Raw genomic sequence first — 17,931 nt, 5'->3', positions numbered from 1 at the left:
TTTCGATGTTAGAAGAAGTCGTTTCATTTGAAAACAAATTATCCCTCTTTGCTGAAGATTTTGTTTCACTTTCCGAGTCTGCTGAAGCATCGCCAAGAAAATAATTCTTTCATTGACAAGCACTACTAAATATGGAGCTCTAAATTTGAACGTCTTTGTGTTGATTTATAAATACTGGAGAAGAAAAAATGTGAGCTTAGTTCACAACACAAGTGGTCTACCTTGAAAGACCTAGAGAAGGAAGACATGATCATATTCAACGCTTGGAATAGTATTCCCAACTCTTATGACCAGTTGAAAAAACTCGCTTTTTCTGTACTATTCCTCTTCGGTTCTACATATTCATGCGAACAATCTTTTCAAGCATGAACTTTATCAAGAGTAAACTGAGAAGTCGTCTTATTGATGACAACCTAGAATCGTGCCTAAAATTAAGAACAACAACATAGAAACCTGACTTACTCAAACTTTCGAAGGAGATGCATGGGGCATCGTTCGCATTAAGTACTTTTTATGATTGTCATTGTCATGGTTTTATATATATTATTTTTAATCTGTTTTTTAAATTTTTCTTTGTACAATATTTTACGATACTTAAATCTTACAAAACTGATCAATCAGTTTGATTGTAAGAAATTTCTCATTTTGCCTGTTTATTTGTTTGAAATAAAATAATTATATCTCAACTTAATATTTGAATAGGTAATACATCATAATTACGTAATAGTGTAGTACTTAATATTAAAATACTTAACTGATTATTATAATGCTTTTATAATTGGCTCTTATTTTTTTTATAAATCGTTGTAATGTACATATTTGGCTCTTTGGCAAATAAGTTTGCCGACCTCTGGCCTATGTCATCTAATGGATTATACTCTAACAAAATGTTTTGCCGGAAAAGTAACAGCACTCTCTTTAGCCAACTAAACACAAACTTCTAAGATGCTTCCAATGAACCAAAACACATTCCACAAAAATGGCATAGTAATAATGAGAAAATATTTCCACAGCAAACCAAAATTGCTTAGAACGTATAGATAAATCATTCCATTAAAATAAAATAACTTAACTTGTTTAAATCTACTTAGTTATAAAATCAGTAGAAAGCTCAAATAGTAACTGAAAGCTTAAAGTTCAATGTGTTTGCTGTCAGCATGTTGCAGGCAACATCTTTCCTTCGATAAACTATCGGATGTTTTATTCAAAGCATTGCTTTCCAGGCAATCACGTGGACAGGTAGCCAGGTGGCCAGGTGGCCAGCTAATGCTTCCCCATCTCCTTTCTTCCTCTCCCCTTCCCACCCTTCAATACGGATGCTGGGAGTCGTGATTAAATAGAAACAATCTCGTATTGATGTTACAGATGGTTTATGGATTGAGAAAAAAAAAGTTTTGTGTACCTTAAATTATTTGCTTTCTATTTTCAGGTCAGTTACCGCTGACCATGACCGAGTTTAAACACTTTTTATTCTATATTTTTAGATATATTAAACAATTTTAAAGTATGGACACACATTTGGCGTTTTTGCTTGTAATTTTTTAGTAACTGTTAAATTCATAATGTATTCCTAACTCAACACTAATAATGTGCTTGATTTACTTTAAACACTGATTCCTGACATTATTTGGAATAAAAAATGGTGATATAATTTCAGTCTCTGGTGACGTTCTTAATACGTGTGTTTTTTTTCAAAAACAAACAAAACAAAAAAATATTTCACAAATCGTCACTGGTCACTGATTACCAACCCCAACCCATCACCCTGACCCTCTCAATCCAATATCTAGTGAAAAAAAAATAACGTAAATGTGACAGGAGGCTAAAATTTCATTCACTTTTTTTACTCCAAATAATATCAGGAATCACTTGTTAAAGTAAGTCAAGTTATTGAATATATAATGCAAGGAAATATTCAATTGTCTATTAATCGTCTCACCTTCAATAGACGCAGAACATGTAAAACATAATTTAATATTTACCTTGCTAATGTTATCTAGGTACAATTTATGTATAATAACTGTGTTTGGTTTAATAAAGTTGTTGGTTATTGAGTACATTACACAATTGAAAGTCAATTTTGATATTAATAAATCCTGTCACTTGCTCGTTATGATGGATTTAGCAACATACGGTGGATACCGGTCAATAACTTACTCATGTTTTCCACATTAGGTACTTCTCTTCTGGGCCACACAATACTTGTCATAACTCTCCCTGGAGCCTGGTCTAAGTTGCCTTGTTCAGCACGTCCCATATTATATCTACCCACACCCCATACACGATGCATCTCCCCGATTAAGATGATTAACTTTGTTTCAGTGCATATACGGTTGCTACGTCCACTCCGCCATCCTGCCAACCTTCCACAGGAGGTGCTACTGGCTGCTACAGGTAAGTTCCATGTACTGTGTAGACTATACTTACTGAGAAGGTGTTACTCAAATAATTACTGTATTCAATACTGGCAATGTCCAGTGTGTAGTGCTACTCGATATTTTGCAGTCGTGGACAACCAGCGGCTTAGACTACCGTAGTTCTATATGAAAGTAAGCCAAGAACTTGAAAGAATTTTAAAAGATAAAAATAAATGTTTTATTATTTATCGACTTTTTTTAAATTTTAAGGTAGTGGGAGTTTCGTCCACACACCCCAAATATACCGTGAGAATGTACTTATGTAGCCGTTACTCTTCGGACAGCGTGTTTGTTTAATAATTGTTTTCAAGTAGAAACGGAGTACGTAATTAAGATTTAGTTAGGTGAGGTGTTAGTGGAGCACTAAACTGGTGGGAACAGCTCATTTCACAAGCATTAAGTGTGCTGGATGGACAATTTTAGAGTTCCTCACCACTTGTGATAATAAAACTTGCCTTTCGATAAATAAAACAAATGTACCTGCTGTTCACAAATTTACAACCATAATCTGTATTAAAATTAGTTTGTTCTCACTAACGTGTGATAAACTTGTAAAAGAGCAGTGTAATTATAAATATTTTAAAATATTCCGTCCTTAATTGATACACAGCTAATATAATCCGCAGCGATTTTATTTATAAATATGTTATTTCAAATGACGGTACTAAGTGGATAGTAAGTGATAAATTGGTAACAGAAAAGCTTATCAGACTTTCCATTCTAATTTTGGTTGGTAGAAATGAACGTTCTAAAATAAATTAAAATTTGAGTCGATATTTTTTTTTTTTTTTTTTTTATTGAATATATAAACACATTACAATAATTTACAAATGTAGATATTTCGAGGCTGATTGCGAAAAAATTAGAAATTTTTAACAAAAAATTGCCCAACTCAATTGAGAAATTATTTCTCGTGTTTGAGTTGGGGAGTGTTGTGAGTCATTATGGTTTATAGGTTGTAAAATTTCACTAGTTGATGTAGCTAAAAATTAACAAATAGCTATAAAACTAGATGATAAATTTGATAACACTATACAATTAAGAAAATAAGAAATTTAATTACAAACTAAAAAATAAAAAATATAACTTAAATAATATAATAGTTATTAAACATAGAAAAAATAAGATATAAAAATGTACTTATTAGGTACGAAATAATAGTAGGTAGGTACAGTATTGGTAGTAAATTGTTCAAAGACCGAGCTGGCAATCTCGGTAATATATTTTAGAAAGGTTGTGAACACCCCTCTACTGTATCACTGATCGGTGCCAGCGGTGCCATTATTAATTTACGGTTGCCTCCGCGCCGACTAGTGAACGTGTAAATCCGGCTTTATGCATTCGGAGTAATGACGTTGTGGAAAACACGCTAAATTGTTCAAGTAAAGATACGGGCACACTACACACACCACATCGTGCAGCACAATAATACGGCAGATCCTACACTCGAGATAGCACTTCCCGCTGACTTAGGATGCTTCAGGGAACACAGGCTGTTTGCAGCGTGCTAACTTATTATAGTTATAGTTACAACGGAGACTGTTTCCATAATTTTGCAGTATTTTAACTGTTACTGACTCGAAAAAAGGCAAGCAGAAGTATTTTCGCTACACGAAAGAAAATCTTGTAATTTTATCCCTGAACTTCGGCATTGAAACAAAGACGTATCTTTTTAAAATCAAAATGATTTTTTTTATTTATTTTGGTTTATATTTAACGAGAATTGAGGGTTGTGAATGAAAAAGATTATCCACAACTACGCAATTTTTTGTTCTGAGGGATGCCACTTCTTTAAGCCCCCGCATTCCCAATTTTTACCGATTTATAACAACTTTCTCTTTAAGTTTTTAAGTTCTAAAAAAAATGTTATTTTTGAAGATAATATTTATATATTTGTTATGCCGAAACGTTAATTACTTGAAATTCCCTCTATAGAAAAAAATCGGACAGTAAGCTACAAAAAATATTTAAAACGCGTTTTGTTCTGTTATTTAATATGTTATAACCATGACAAAATTCACAGTGTATCTTTAAATGCAACATAAGAATTTGTCGAGAGATATTTTATATATTTAAAACGAGTCGTGTTTAATTAAATATTTTCACAATTTTCGCTTAATTGTTTTCGCTTTTTAATAATAGCGCGCTCCCTTTAACTTTCATATTTACTCGTACATCTCAGGGCCTTAAATTTCAGATGCTTATTTTTTATGTGAAACATCTTTTGGCGTGCCTAACTGGGGAAATCCAAGTTTTGCGTAGCAAGCGTGGCAAGACAGAACGATGGGACGACGCTCTTGCACGGAACAGACACGGCGCTGTTTTCTCTCCTCTTATATTGTCGAGTTATTTGGCCATACATGCAAAGTAAAAAAAAAAAAATTTTTGAAAGAAGAAATTTTGGGGTATGACATTATATATTAAATGAAAAAAAAACAGACATTGTAATCCATCACTTTTTCATTCCCAATTTCGCTTAATCTCAAGCTTCGACGGGGCTATTTTATTAACTCAGCTAAAGTTAATTTAATGGCCCCGATGAAGCTTGAGATTAAGCGGAATCTGGTTGGCTGTCATTTATTAATTCAATAAAAAGTGGTGTATTACAAAGTGTGTTTTGATAGATATATAATTATAATAATACAGCATTAATTCAGAGACATTTTTTTCATTATTTAATGAGCGGAGGTTATCATCAAAAAATATATACATATTTTATATCTTCTGTGGTTTTAAAATTATTTTTTTCCCATGTTTTTTTAATTTTTTTTAAAATTTTTTTAAATTTTTTTTATATACTTTTATAGTGACGTATTGCCCATCTCACTAGGTGTGGAACGCCTGTGTTGTTTTTTTTTACTTTTAGTAAAAGTGTGTCGTCGGCATACGAGTTAAATTTTGTCTGTGTAGTGGTTGAACGTATATGTCATTTACATACAAAATGAATAATATTGGTCCCAGAAAGTTACCTTGTGGAATACCAAAATTTGATGTTTCTTCATCGCTAGTTTTATCATTGATTTTAACAAATCGTGGGCAATTTTTCAAATAAATTTCCATCCATTGGACGGTTTTTTCGTTGATGTTATTTGATTTTGGTTATGTAAAAATGTATGTTTATATTACACCACACGAAGAGGAACTATTTTTAAATAAATAAATAAAATTAAATAAATGTATTTTACTAATGATGCGTGTAATTATTTGTTTATTTAGAACCCTGACATTGTCCTGGTGCACTACCTGAACGTACCCTACCCCGACGACAACAAGCTGGCCGTCATTACCCCCAGTCTGGCGCTGTGGGGCGATAAGAAGGAGTGGACCAAGGAGGAGCTTGTCAGCCAGCTGAAGCCTATGTGTATGTGTAGAAACCTTATATTATATATCATACACTGAAAAACGACTGCTCAAAATTCAGACAAGGACCATTTTTATAATTTGCTTGTGCTCAATAGTTCAGTAGACCTAGCATACACACATCGATAAACAAGAAGAATTGATACGACAACTAAGGTTTTCAAGGTTTATGAAAACCTAAGTCTTGCTGCTTGATACATCGATAATTTATTCAATGTCAATAACACCAACCTTTTGATTTTTTGGCCAAGAGTCGTTAGCCATTGCTTGTGGTATCGTAGATAACTGTCGGAACCATGTTTTCCCAAATATAAATCTGTATCCGTTCATTAAAAGGCAGCCAATAATGTTGATTTCTGCCCGAAATTTAGGTGCGATAGTTATCGATGAGTAGACAAACTTATCTCGGCATGAATGGGAAAATTAAGCAGCTTTTTGTTGATTTGAAATTTTACGTGTCTTAGCCTTCTCCTGTCATGCTCGGCAAATGTTGACAAATAACCGATATTCTCTAAGCTATTCTCAAGTCAATGTTAGGCTCTCTTTCCGTTAAATTACCATTTTTTATTTTTTTTATTTTTACAAGAAAGACAAACATTCCCAGGTTACGAATAACCCAACAATGTTTGAAAATCTCCTACTACCACCACAGAAAGCCGAAAATGTTGCTTGTGTTGTGATGGAGGACTTAGCCAGCCGAGGAATCGAACACGCGACGCTCACCATATACCTTATATTTCTTTGTTTCCTCTCTGCTACAAGGATATCTCCAATACTTTGGTTCTCTCTACTCTCGAAGATCTTCAATACATAAATTAGCCTATTGTTTATTCTGATGTTAACACAGTACAAACAAAAAATTCACATTTCTATAAATGTAATATGTAAAATTCTGCTTTTTATTTTTATAATTAAGACAAAATGTTAAGGGAGAACCCGCAGTTAAGCAGCCATGTGGACTACCTCTATTTTTTAAACTTAACCTGTTTTATATAAGTATTATTATTAAATAAATAAAAGTCTTCTATAGAATTCCGTAATTCCTGAAATGTTTTCTAAGGAATTTTGGCGGAAATTTGTTTAATGATGACGAATTAAGGTAGATAATTTCAGAATTTGGCATACTTTTTGTGGCATGTGCCAAGTCTAGATTAGCCGAGAATTTGGAATTTATCGTATGAAATATTGGCGCCGATAGAACTCACCTTCTGTGCAGGGTACAATATTCTCACCACAGGTATACAATTAATATTAACCTTGGTGTAGGAAGTAGAGATGGGCAAACTCGAAATGTCCGGGTCAAAATAATCGATTTAAATTTATGCGAATTTATTTGTAATCGAAATACTCCAAATGCATTACTATAGAGGGTATAGTGTATAGAATGTATAGGTCTCTCAGGAAAAAAAAATAACAAAAAGCGTACTCTAGCTTCATAAAAGTTGGTAATATGGTTGTGTACGGAATGTATAAGCCAGTGCGTGTATATTTAGATGACAACGTCATTGCGCACGCACCTTTGCATTCAGTAAACTGTATACAAGTCTTAGTTCAAGATTAAGAAAGCTCTTCTATTCTTATGATTTCGAAAATGAAGGTCTGGATTGACCTTACTCTGACTGACCTAGAATATCGTATTTCTGTCAGTATATGACCAGGAAGAATTAAAATATGTGTATAAATATTTGATGGGTCGAGTCGAAACACCAATGGTTAAAATGTTTCAGTTATTTCCATCCCTAGTCGGTATGCCTGGGATTGGGGAAGCACCTGGTACTATCAGATACGTGGAGGTGTGTTATCGGAGACTCCCAAATCGAATAGTTTGCCCTCTTCCTGAATTGCAGAAACTTTAGTGAAGGAAAAGAATTCCTAAACTCGCTTGACGATTATTGCCCACAATTAGAGAATTTTACATTTTACGACTCAAAAGCGCGAACCATACATGAATACATTTGAAATTTTATTTAATCCTTGCCACATAAAGTGGTAAATTCATTGACTCTTGAGCCGGTGATCTTGGGCTTGTTAAACACCGAAATTCAACGAGAAATATCAACTTATATATTGCATGTAATAGGTACGTACAATATCACATTCCGCGACATCTACAAATGTGCCTAAAACTTTTTTTAAAGCAAAACATTCCCAGTTTACGAATATGTTAACAATATTTGAATTCCTAGCACTAACATGATTGTCAGTGAAAAATGGTACATGAGCAATGATGGAGGACTTAGCTAGTCACTAACCAATAATAATTAGCAAATTACCAATATGACGAAGTTGCATAACTGAAGTGTTGCAAAACTGAGTTGCATAGACTAAGGACTGGCTGTTTTACAGAATCGGAACAATTTTTCAAATTTCAGAGTTAATTTTCAAGTTCTGTGAACGTTCTATTTAATTTGTCATTATTTCAGTCCTGTGAATTATTTCTGATGGTCAATAAATAGATAATAGCGTAACTTGAATAGGATGTAAACAGAATGTGTAAATTAACTGTGAAATTTGATGAATTGTTCAAATGATGTGGAACAACTAGTCTTTAGAGATTCCAGACAGCAAACGTGTGTTAAGATTAAGGAGAAATTATTTTATTAAAACCCTTTTTCTTCTGGTAAATAATACCCAACGATCTGTAGGTAATCTCTGTTTGAGTTTTAGTTGAATAACTTTAATTACAGAAAGCTCAATTTATAACGCTAGACTAATAAAATGTTATTTAACTCCTTTTCCATTTTGACGGCCGGCATAGTCCAGTGGTAACGCATTGGACTGCCATTCCGAAGGTCGCGGGTTCGAACCCGGCGTGCGCAAATAAATTTTATTTGATTAATTTGTGTTATTTCACAATTAATTAATTAAAATAATATATAGTATATTTGCGGCACGTTCCAGAGTGGAAGATACTACCAGTATCGCCCTGGTGTAAGACCACCATTCAGAATTGAAACGTTGCTCCAAATGGCTTTAGCCGTGTTTAGTGACTAGATCTGAATAGCCAGGTACTTCCCCACCTTCCTCTTTCCCTTCCCCACTTACCTTCAGCCTCACAACATCCCCCAATTGGGGATGCCATAGTCTCACTGGCTCCAGACGGGAGCAGTTGGGACTCTTGTGAGGTATTCACTATAAAAAAAAAAAAATAAAAAAAAAATACTCTATCGAAAAGAGTTAAATTTTCCATGTTTTTTGACGCAATGAATGAAGCGAATACTGCCTACAGTGCCTACCAGACCGAATTACAATTCTTGGCACCGGCTATTCCCCTTTGATTGATAACACTGAAGACAGAAAACAACATTAGAGGTAGAATTTTTTTGCCATTTGCCACAATGGATCAAAGTCGGTGATTATATTTTTAATTACGATCGTTTCCTGTTCCATTTTTATTATATTTACGAATATTAAACCAGCAGTTTAAGGCTGAAGTTCTAGAATAGTTTTTTTTCAATACACGTTTTGGAACTATTTTGAGACCACGATATTTTAACAACACGCTAACAATGAAACAAAAAAAAACATATGTGAAGTCTATATGCTTACGAATATGAAACATACACGTTTGTTTTATTGAATTTAACACTTTTCGGTGGTAAAATTGTTAACGTGGGATTGAACGCAATGGTAGCAGATAAAAAGTTTTCAAAGGAGTGAAAGCTATCCTCAAAAAAGTCATGACACCAAATCTTATAGTTAATTAACTATTTTTTGTAAAGCCTTTTTACGAAATTTTACATCAAGAGCGGTTTACAGTGGTGTTCACATCTTTCCGATGATAGACAATGCATAAAACCGAATTCTAAATTTATATACATATTTTTATTTTGTCTATTATTGTAAGGTCCATCGACGTATATATATATATATATATATATATATATATATATATATATATATATATATATATATATATATATATATATATATATTCATGTTTTACTGTCAATGAATTACCATTTACAAACATTGTGATACAATAGCAGGCAGATAGGAACTTACAAGACAAAACAAAGAAAATATATTAAAATTAAAGACCATCAATTATTTAACATAATTTTAAGCTATATCACTTATCTGGCATAGCGTAAGCTTTAAAACCTGTCGTCTGTGGATGGGACACCAGTGACCTCCTTACTAAAATCGGCGAATTTTTTTTAAGCGATTTTAATCCTTTTGTATAAAGGAACTGTATGATTAATAACTTTAGAATTGCTTGCGAAAGATATTGATTTAGAAAATCATTTTTATTTGATGTACGCAGCTTCTCTGAAGGCTTTAGAGTAAATTATCAACGGTCACGGACATTATCACAGTCAACACAGTCAATGTAGTGGTTTTTAATTGATCAAAAGACGTACAGCAGTGAACTAATTCACGGAATTGTCTATCACCATGGTCTACGATTCTATTTTATGGCAGAGAACATTAATATGATAGTTTGTTCTTGTGTCCTTAGTGTGAAATAGGACGTAGGTACTTTCTGTCTAGTTATTCTAGTAGGTATGTGAAAAATGATAACTTTAAGTAGATCAGGATACTCAATAATATAGGGTTTTCCAATAAGAGGTGTTATTTTATTATGTATATAAATTAAATTTTTATTTATTTTATATACATAAACACACACTTGCCACAAACTAAACATCACTTGTTATCACTTATCACTTTCTTATAACTTCTTTTATTTTATTATGTATATAAATTAAAAATGACAGCTTCAAAAGTAACATCTACCGAAATAGCGGGCTATTCAAAATAACACCTCTTATTGGAAAACCCTACAGAATATTTTATATACACCCAGACCTGATTAGCGCCACTCGAAAGTCAATCAATTCGGAAAAAGTCTTATCGACACTTAATACTGATTTAACTCTGTAAGTACAAAGATCTGCGAGGTTTTGACTCAATGGGCAGATGGAACAACATGAAATTTAAAAAAAAATAATGCATCGCAAACACAGACATCCAAATTAAAGAGGAGCCTATCAGGAAAGGGAAACAAACCAAATTACGCGAAGCATGAGAGGCGGCGTGACCGACCCACTTTCGGTGATATGTTAAGGCGATGCCATACGTAGTAATGCAAAATCATGTGTTTTTGGTTTGAAAATTTGGTCGCCTAGAAATGTTTCAGATGCTTTAATTAAATACTGCGAGTAGAATACATCTTTGCCTTTGAATTAATCGAGTATTTTTTAGATAAATCTTTTTATAAGCCCAGAAAAAAATAATGTATAAGGCCTATGAAAACTGCTTCAAAATCTCCTTCTTACAAACCCATTTTCGGTTATAATTTTATTGTATAATGTGGGAAATTACGTTATTTATAAAATGATCGGAAAAAAATAAATATTTATCCCTGAACATCCACAAAATAAAATAAAAGGCACTTTTTGGCCATGTTTTTTCTTGCATAAATCAAAACAGGCGGATGGTGTTAAGCGGGAATTTAAACTTTTTCGCCATCTACGTAAGGGTTGTTATTGATAGCGGCTCAATTTAAAATATTACACGACGTAGTGCATCGCCTTTATAAATGTACCCAAATACAAGCAACTCGCATTATAGTATCACCATTCGGTCCTCGAAAATATTATCTGCTTACGAATTACTAGTCCTTTTTACAATGGCTCGCAAATTGTTGGCTGCGTAAAAAAACGTTGGAGCCTGTTATAATTTTATTATTTAAATACAAAATTATATATTATTTTTGTGACACTATTTAGTTAGACACTTTTGTGTTTGTGTGTTATAAATTAGCCACCTCACTCAATTTAATGTCGCTACGCCAGGCGATTCATTTAAGAACGAATGTTCAGATACTGCGCAGAAAAGTCCCACAGTGGACAGCGCTGCAAACCTTTGCCTTACTTTAGCAAACTTTACTTTTCTGCGCATGGTCTGGTTATTTTAATGCGCGCTCTTCGGTGGTCATAGTTTATTTAAAGCATTGTAGAACTCTCCTGGTGCCGACAATATGTTTAAGTGATCAGGGTCGGCCCTGAGTCAAAGGGCGCCTGGCGCGAGTAAAATTTTGGCGCCTCTTGTGTGGACGCCTACGTATCAATAATTTTTAGATGATTTATTTTAGTGTAGCGCCGTTTTCATGAAAAAATTTCGCAAGGAAGATGTGTTAGGTGTTGGATATTATCAGCGCCTTGGCAATCTCGCGCCTGGAACGGACTGCTCCAATTGTGCCAGCACAGGGCCGGCCCTGCACATGGTTTGCCTCCAGTTCGTCAAAATGATACCTAGATTTCGTGTTGGGGCAAATCTATTAATTTGAATGGCTAAAATCGCAAATCTTTGAAAGAGTTCTCAATTTGCAAGAACCAAAGACGCTGACATTATTGACCGATTTCCTAGGCCTTCGATGGTAAGGTTTGCCACTCGCGGGGGTTGGTTGGTTGCGTGATTGCATAATTTAGCGTTTTAGTATTATTTTTAGATCGTTACATATCCCTGCCCCAACTCCTGGCGTATTCTGCTTCGCGTGGAGGAGTTCCATTACACCGACTTGCGTGTCGGTTATGTGACAACACGAGCAGCGTATCAAACACATCGTTGTTTTTAATAATTTAGTGTGGATATTGAATTATAAAATTTCATAATTATTTTTCTGGGGAATAACCTACATAACATGAATTTTATTGGCAGGTTAATAATATTGTGATATTTTATTGCAAGTAATGGAGGGTTTCTTTCAACTGTATGAAATTAAAACAGGGAAATGCAAAATAAAGCATAATCTAATCTTTTGTATTTTTTTTTTAGTTTTCAGTGAAGATGAGCCAGATGTTCACAATGAGCTGGAGATATCGGTGAGTTACTGTTTATTTCAATAAAATCTAACATTTTTTAATAGTTGGATTTTTTAATATCTTACTATGGTTTTCATTTGCAGACCGCGGAAACAGTGGAATCCATCGTGGGTCAATTGATGGAAAAACAGCGAATGGCTCGGCAAGCAGCCCTTGTGAAGCAGGTGGAGTGTGGCTGCCCCGAGGGAGGCAAACCCTGCTCCCATCCCGTCAGGAGGTTGGGGGCTCGCGCTCCCTCGCATCCCCCCTTCCAGCCCGTGTCCACCACCACCTCCCAAAGCATACTGCTCACGACCAACAGCCACCCGCCCCGGGTCTACTCCAGAGACTCCAGGCTCTCGCTCCATCATTCACATTCTTCAATAGTCACACACAGTTCCAATGGAAACAACCAATCCAACCCTACTACTACTTCTCCGCCACTTGTTCTGAGTCTCTCTCAAATCCAAGGGGGAGGCGGGCTCCTTATCTTGAACAGCTCCTCGGGAAATACGAGCACCAATTCTGTAGTGCACCAGTCCTTAGTTTCCCCGCTCTCCGTAACTTCTTTCGTTTGCAACACTAGTGATAATGCGCGAAACAATCATTCCCGCTCCAAGGAAACTACGCAGTATAAAACCGGTACGTTGGTGCTGAAGCAAGAAGTCATGGAAACCAATTCTCCGTCCTCTTGTCGCCACAACTCCGATTGTGGATACAGCATTAGTAGCAACACCAGGACCGTCACCAATATGAAAATGATAAACAGGGTATCTAGATCTGAAGACGTGAACGATAACGTTTCCACCGTTCTTTTCGAAACGCTGACGAATGGCAGAAGAGAAAGGAATTCTGACAAGATCAATCAGAATAGGATAAATACAGTGAACAGCGCCCCGTCAACGCCTTCGAAGTATTCCGATAGTCAGGATGACTCGATGGACAGGAAACCTAGCAGCATATACAGTGATACTCTCGTGCTTTTCGGAACTGAATCTGGTATCAGTCAGAGTGATGGTTCGTCCATAGTGAACGGTGCATTTTTCAACGAAACCCTCGACCTTTCTCACGAGGATATACAGAAGACTCTCTCCGCCAATATGCCCCTGTGTTCATCAGACTTAGATCGGCTGGCCGCCGGTGATTCCATAATAGATTCAAGTAGCGTAGTGATTAAGACGGACACTGGGCAGGTCCCTGGTGAACAGTTATCTCCGCACGATGTGATAGTCTCCGAAATCAATCCGATGGACTTTATAGAAAACTGTGATGTAGTGGTGTCGCCGACACATGTAGTTGATGATGACGTGTTTGTTAATCTTGATGCTTTTGACATGCTGGGTGACTTCCCTGAGCTAGAGGCGCTGGATCCCAATACTGTCTCCAATCATAGCTTATTACAAGTAAGCCACTTTCAATTTCCCTTCTTGGTGTTTCACTATGTTTTACAATATTTTTGTACTCAGTTCACTATTTTATTTTATTTTATAAGTACATGTTACATGATAAATACATTTATTTAGAGAAGATACATTAGAGCACCATACTAGGCAGCTGCCTGTTTCATGGGGCCCAATGGAGGAATGGTTAGTTTGAATTTAAGTCTAGTGTAAACATATTTTGGTAGAATTGTAAAAAAAAATTGAAAATTGATAAAAAAATGTTTTCAATAACTCACAAAGTTTTCGATAAAATAAACACAAATATATAAAGTAGTACACATATGTACATACATACATACACATGCACACGCAAATATATACAAATACATATATGTATAAATGCATATACATATATATACATAATATACACAACATACATATACTCACATACATGTATCTTATTCCTCACACATGTAAACAATATTTACTTACTAAATTATTATCGTATTGCTTTCGCAGATCGAGGATAAGTCTTCCATAGTCCACTATGACAATCTATCTCATAAGAACGACTCCAACAGTCCACACTCCGACGGCCGGCCGTCTGCCGGCACGAGTTCCTGCAACAACGCCAGTATCAGCGACTTCTCCCCGGACTGGGCTTACCCCGAGGGTGGAGTGAAAGTCCTTGTTACAGGACCCTGGAATTCAGCGTCATCTTCGTACACCGTGCTGTTTGATACTTTCCCCGTGCCAACCACGCTCGTGCAGAGCGGGGTGTTAAGATGTTATTGCCCTGGTAAGCGGAATATATTAATTATTCTAACATGAATTAAATGAATTGTCTCGAATATCAAGGGTTTCTAGAATTTAGGGAAGAAACAACTCAAACCCTGAAAGATTCCAGATCAACACCAATGACATACATAATTTATATACACAACGAGTCACACAGCGAAACAAAAATATGTTTCCAACCATGAAACCCAGGACAGTGATAATTATTATTATATGAATTATTAATTTTAATACGATGACTTTAAAATTACAACTGCGCAATGCTTTAAAATCAGCGTGGTGGTTGCGTTCTGCATCGAAGTGTCAAGCATTGGCCTTTAATTAGACCTACATTGTGAATCTATCATCAGCGCTAAAGCCCTTGGAGTGGTCCTGGCCGCCGCCTCTTACACCGTTCGCATCACTCAGGCACTAAAGTTTTGGCTTCAGATATCTTCTCCTTCGCCTTGCTCGATCGGTATAGTGAAGTGTGAATAGTGGTGGTTGATTTTCACATACACATTTTTGCTAAATGTCCTACCCAGCGGGACTATTCCAGTTTTACAAATTTTGTGAAAGTTCAATCGTAATCTAAATGCTTTGATTTATGTATTACCTTAATTATTTCTTCGCCTATTCCAGCCCACGAAGCCGGCCTGGCCACTCTGCAGGTGGCCTGCGACGGTCTCGTCATCTCCAACAGCGTGATATTCGAGTACAAGTGTCCGCCGGGAGAGCGCGGTGAGCGCGGTGTGTGTGGCGTAAGACCACCGCCCGAAGGTCTGTTGCGCTTCACCCTCCTTCATCGTCTGCAGGACATGGATGGCAAGCTTCAGATCAAGCAGGAGCCGGACGGTCATGACTCCGTGAGTACTGTACCATGGACTGCTGGATTGTTTTTACAGGAATATTAAAGCACTCGTAGCTTTTTGGAAGAACGCACCCGTCTGGCAAAATTACTTTTCATCTAGTGATAGGAACGAAACATGTAGTAAGGCTACAATTAAGTATATCGATTTCCTCCACTTATTTTTTTTTGTACTTGCGTTTTCTTGCGTCGTCGGTTTATTTCTGAGGACTGCGACCCTCACTCTATGAACTAAGCTCCTTCATTACTCATTGTCTTGCGCTGCATCTAGAGTCGTGGACACCGATGTTCCGGACGTCCATGGCCTGTGAATCCTGTGATACTTGATTGATACAGTGCATGTTTTCAACTTTGCCAATAACCATGATCGTCTCCAGGTTCCAGTTCTCAGTTCTTCAAAATATATTACGATACGTTGACTGCCTGTTTTGGATGTGAATGGAAAGATTGGTACGCGTGGCTCAGAATTTTTGATTGGTGTACTTACTTATATATTGCTAGGGACTTTCCTGTGACATTATTACACGAATAACAATAATAAGTATTATCTGAGAAACATTTACTTTCTGTTTGACCCTGTTACTGAAGCAAAATACCGTAGAAGGTTACGATCTTCTTCTTACTTATTCTGAAGGTATTACTGAAATTCCAGGTTGAAGATAGTGCGCTATTCACGCAGCCGAACTTTGAAGACCGACTCGTGACGTTTTGCCGGACCATGATCAGCCGGCAGTGGAGGACTGACGAATTCAGCGGGGCTCTAGTCTCCGGGACGCTGTGCAAGTCCGAGGCGGTCCATCGGGGCATGACCCTGCTTCACCTGGCCGCCTCACTGGGCTACTCGCGACTGGTATGCGCTATGCTGCACTGGAGGGCTGAAAACTCCTCCATGTTCCTGGAGACGGAGGTGGACGCGCTGAGTCAGGATGATGATGGATATACACCTCTGGTTAGTTGACTTCTAACTAGCTAACCATTAAGCAGTTTCCCTACAGGGTGGAAGGATGGACCTCCAAACAACAAATTATTGTCACACAATCATCGCTTTCTTCAAATTTATACATGCCCTTCTGTTATTCCAACTCTTCACATGGTCCGACTCAAGTATTTGATTCACTTGATCGTGCCATGTCTTCCTCAGGCGTCTCCTTCTTCTAACATTCACATTCGCATCATAAATACTCCTTTCTTCGTTCATCCGCTCTACAAGCCCAAACCGAAGTTGACTTCTAATGGGTTTATGATGAGGCAAACTATTCTAGTTTTGACCATTGCTATTATGAATATTCACTGAACAATTAATCGTTGGATTACTAAATCATTCCAATTTATAATGATAGTATTAGAAGGTTTTCAAATACTGTCAGGTTATTCGTAACCTGGGAATGTTTGTATTTCTTTGTCAAAAAAATTATTATATAGAGTAAATACATATATTTTTTAAACCCCTTCTTAAAGTAGGTGATGCAGTTTGTCATATTGTGGGGTTACTGCCAAAAGTTGGTAACTACATTTTTTGGTTTTTTGAGTTAGCTATGATTTTAATGTATATCTCTAAATAGTGTAAAACAAAGTCACTATTCGTGTCTGTCTGTTTGTGCGCTTAGTTCTTCTAAGCTATGCAACGGAGTTTGATAGGGTTATAGGATAGGATTATATTTCACAATCATTTAGAGAATTTCTTTCGGAAGGTTTATATGCATAATACATGGATATTATATTTATTGAAAGTAGAGAAAAGTCTAGCAACGCCGGGTACACGTCAGCTAGTATATTATAATCTATATCTAGAATAAGTTTGAGCCTCCTCTTATGTTGTATAGTAGGTTTTTAGCTACTGCTTTTTTATAAAACTTTGTAATTTAATTTTTTTATAATTAATAGACAAGAAAAATATAGTAAAATCATTAACAAAAATAAGCATGTTTGCTTAAGGAAATCACTCTAATGAATTAAAAAAAAAAAACATTAACATTATTTCCGAAACCCTGACTTTATAATGAAGATCAAACTTTAAAATTGAGTTTACTCTAAAACATGTTTTTGTAAGTAACCAAATTTTGGCAGTATACCCACGATATATGAATAAAGTTAAGGATACACTGGGACTGAGCTCACATTTGCAATGTACGCAACGCATTAAGATATCTGGACGTATTACAATCCATACATTTTCTATGAAAATAGATGCTTCAGAAACATACTTGTCATACACAACGTAATTCTACTCTTCCCACCCAACACCGATCTTTTTTTTTTTTTTTTTTTAATGTATATTTTATTTAGTTATAAGAGTTTACATCTTATACCTAATATAT

The 17,931-nt window shown here is 35.8% G+C and overlaps 1 protein-coding gene across 1 annotated transcript in view; it reads left to right on the top strand.

Annotated features, from left to right (window-relative positions):
* Positions 1-17,931, top strand: part of Camta (Calmodulin-binding transcription activator) — a 547,021-nt gene that overhangs the window by 343,571 nt on the left and 185,519 nt on the right. Inside the window, exons 5-11 of the mRNA XM_089636714.1 lie at positions 2,323-2,394; positions 5,634-5,778; positions 12,561-12,607; positions 12,691-13,989; positions 14,488-14,767; positions 15,388-15,611; positions 16,266-16,562. Of these exons, the coding sequence (XP_089492840.1) occupies positions 2,323-2,394; positions 5,634-5,778; positions 12,561-12,607; positions 12,691-13,989; positions 14,488-14,767; positions 15,388-15,611; positions 16,266-16,562 (2,364 nt within the window). The remainder of the gene's footprint in view (positions 1-2,322; positions 2,395-5,633; positions 5,779-12,560; positions 12,608-12,690; positions 13,990-14,487; positions 14,768-15,387; positions 15,612-16,265; positions 16,563-17,931) is intronic.

Source organism: Hesperophylax consimilis, chromosome 10, assembly GCF_061612785.1.
Source record: "Hesperophylax consimilis isolate HC1 chromosome 10, BYU_Hcon_1.0, whole genome shotgun sequence".
NCBI classification, from domain to species: Eukaryota; Metazoa; Arthropoda; class Insecta; order Trichoptera; family Limnephilidae; genus Hesperophylax; species Hesperophylax consimilis.
This window is presented reverse-complemented; position numbering and strand designations above follow the sequence as displayed.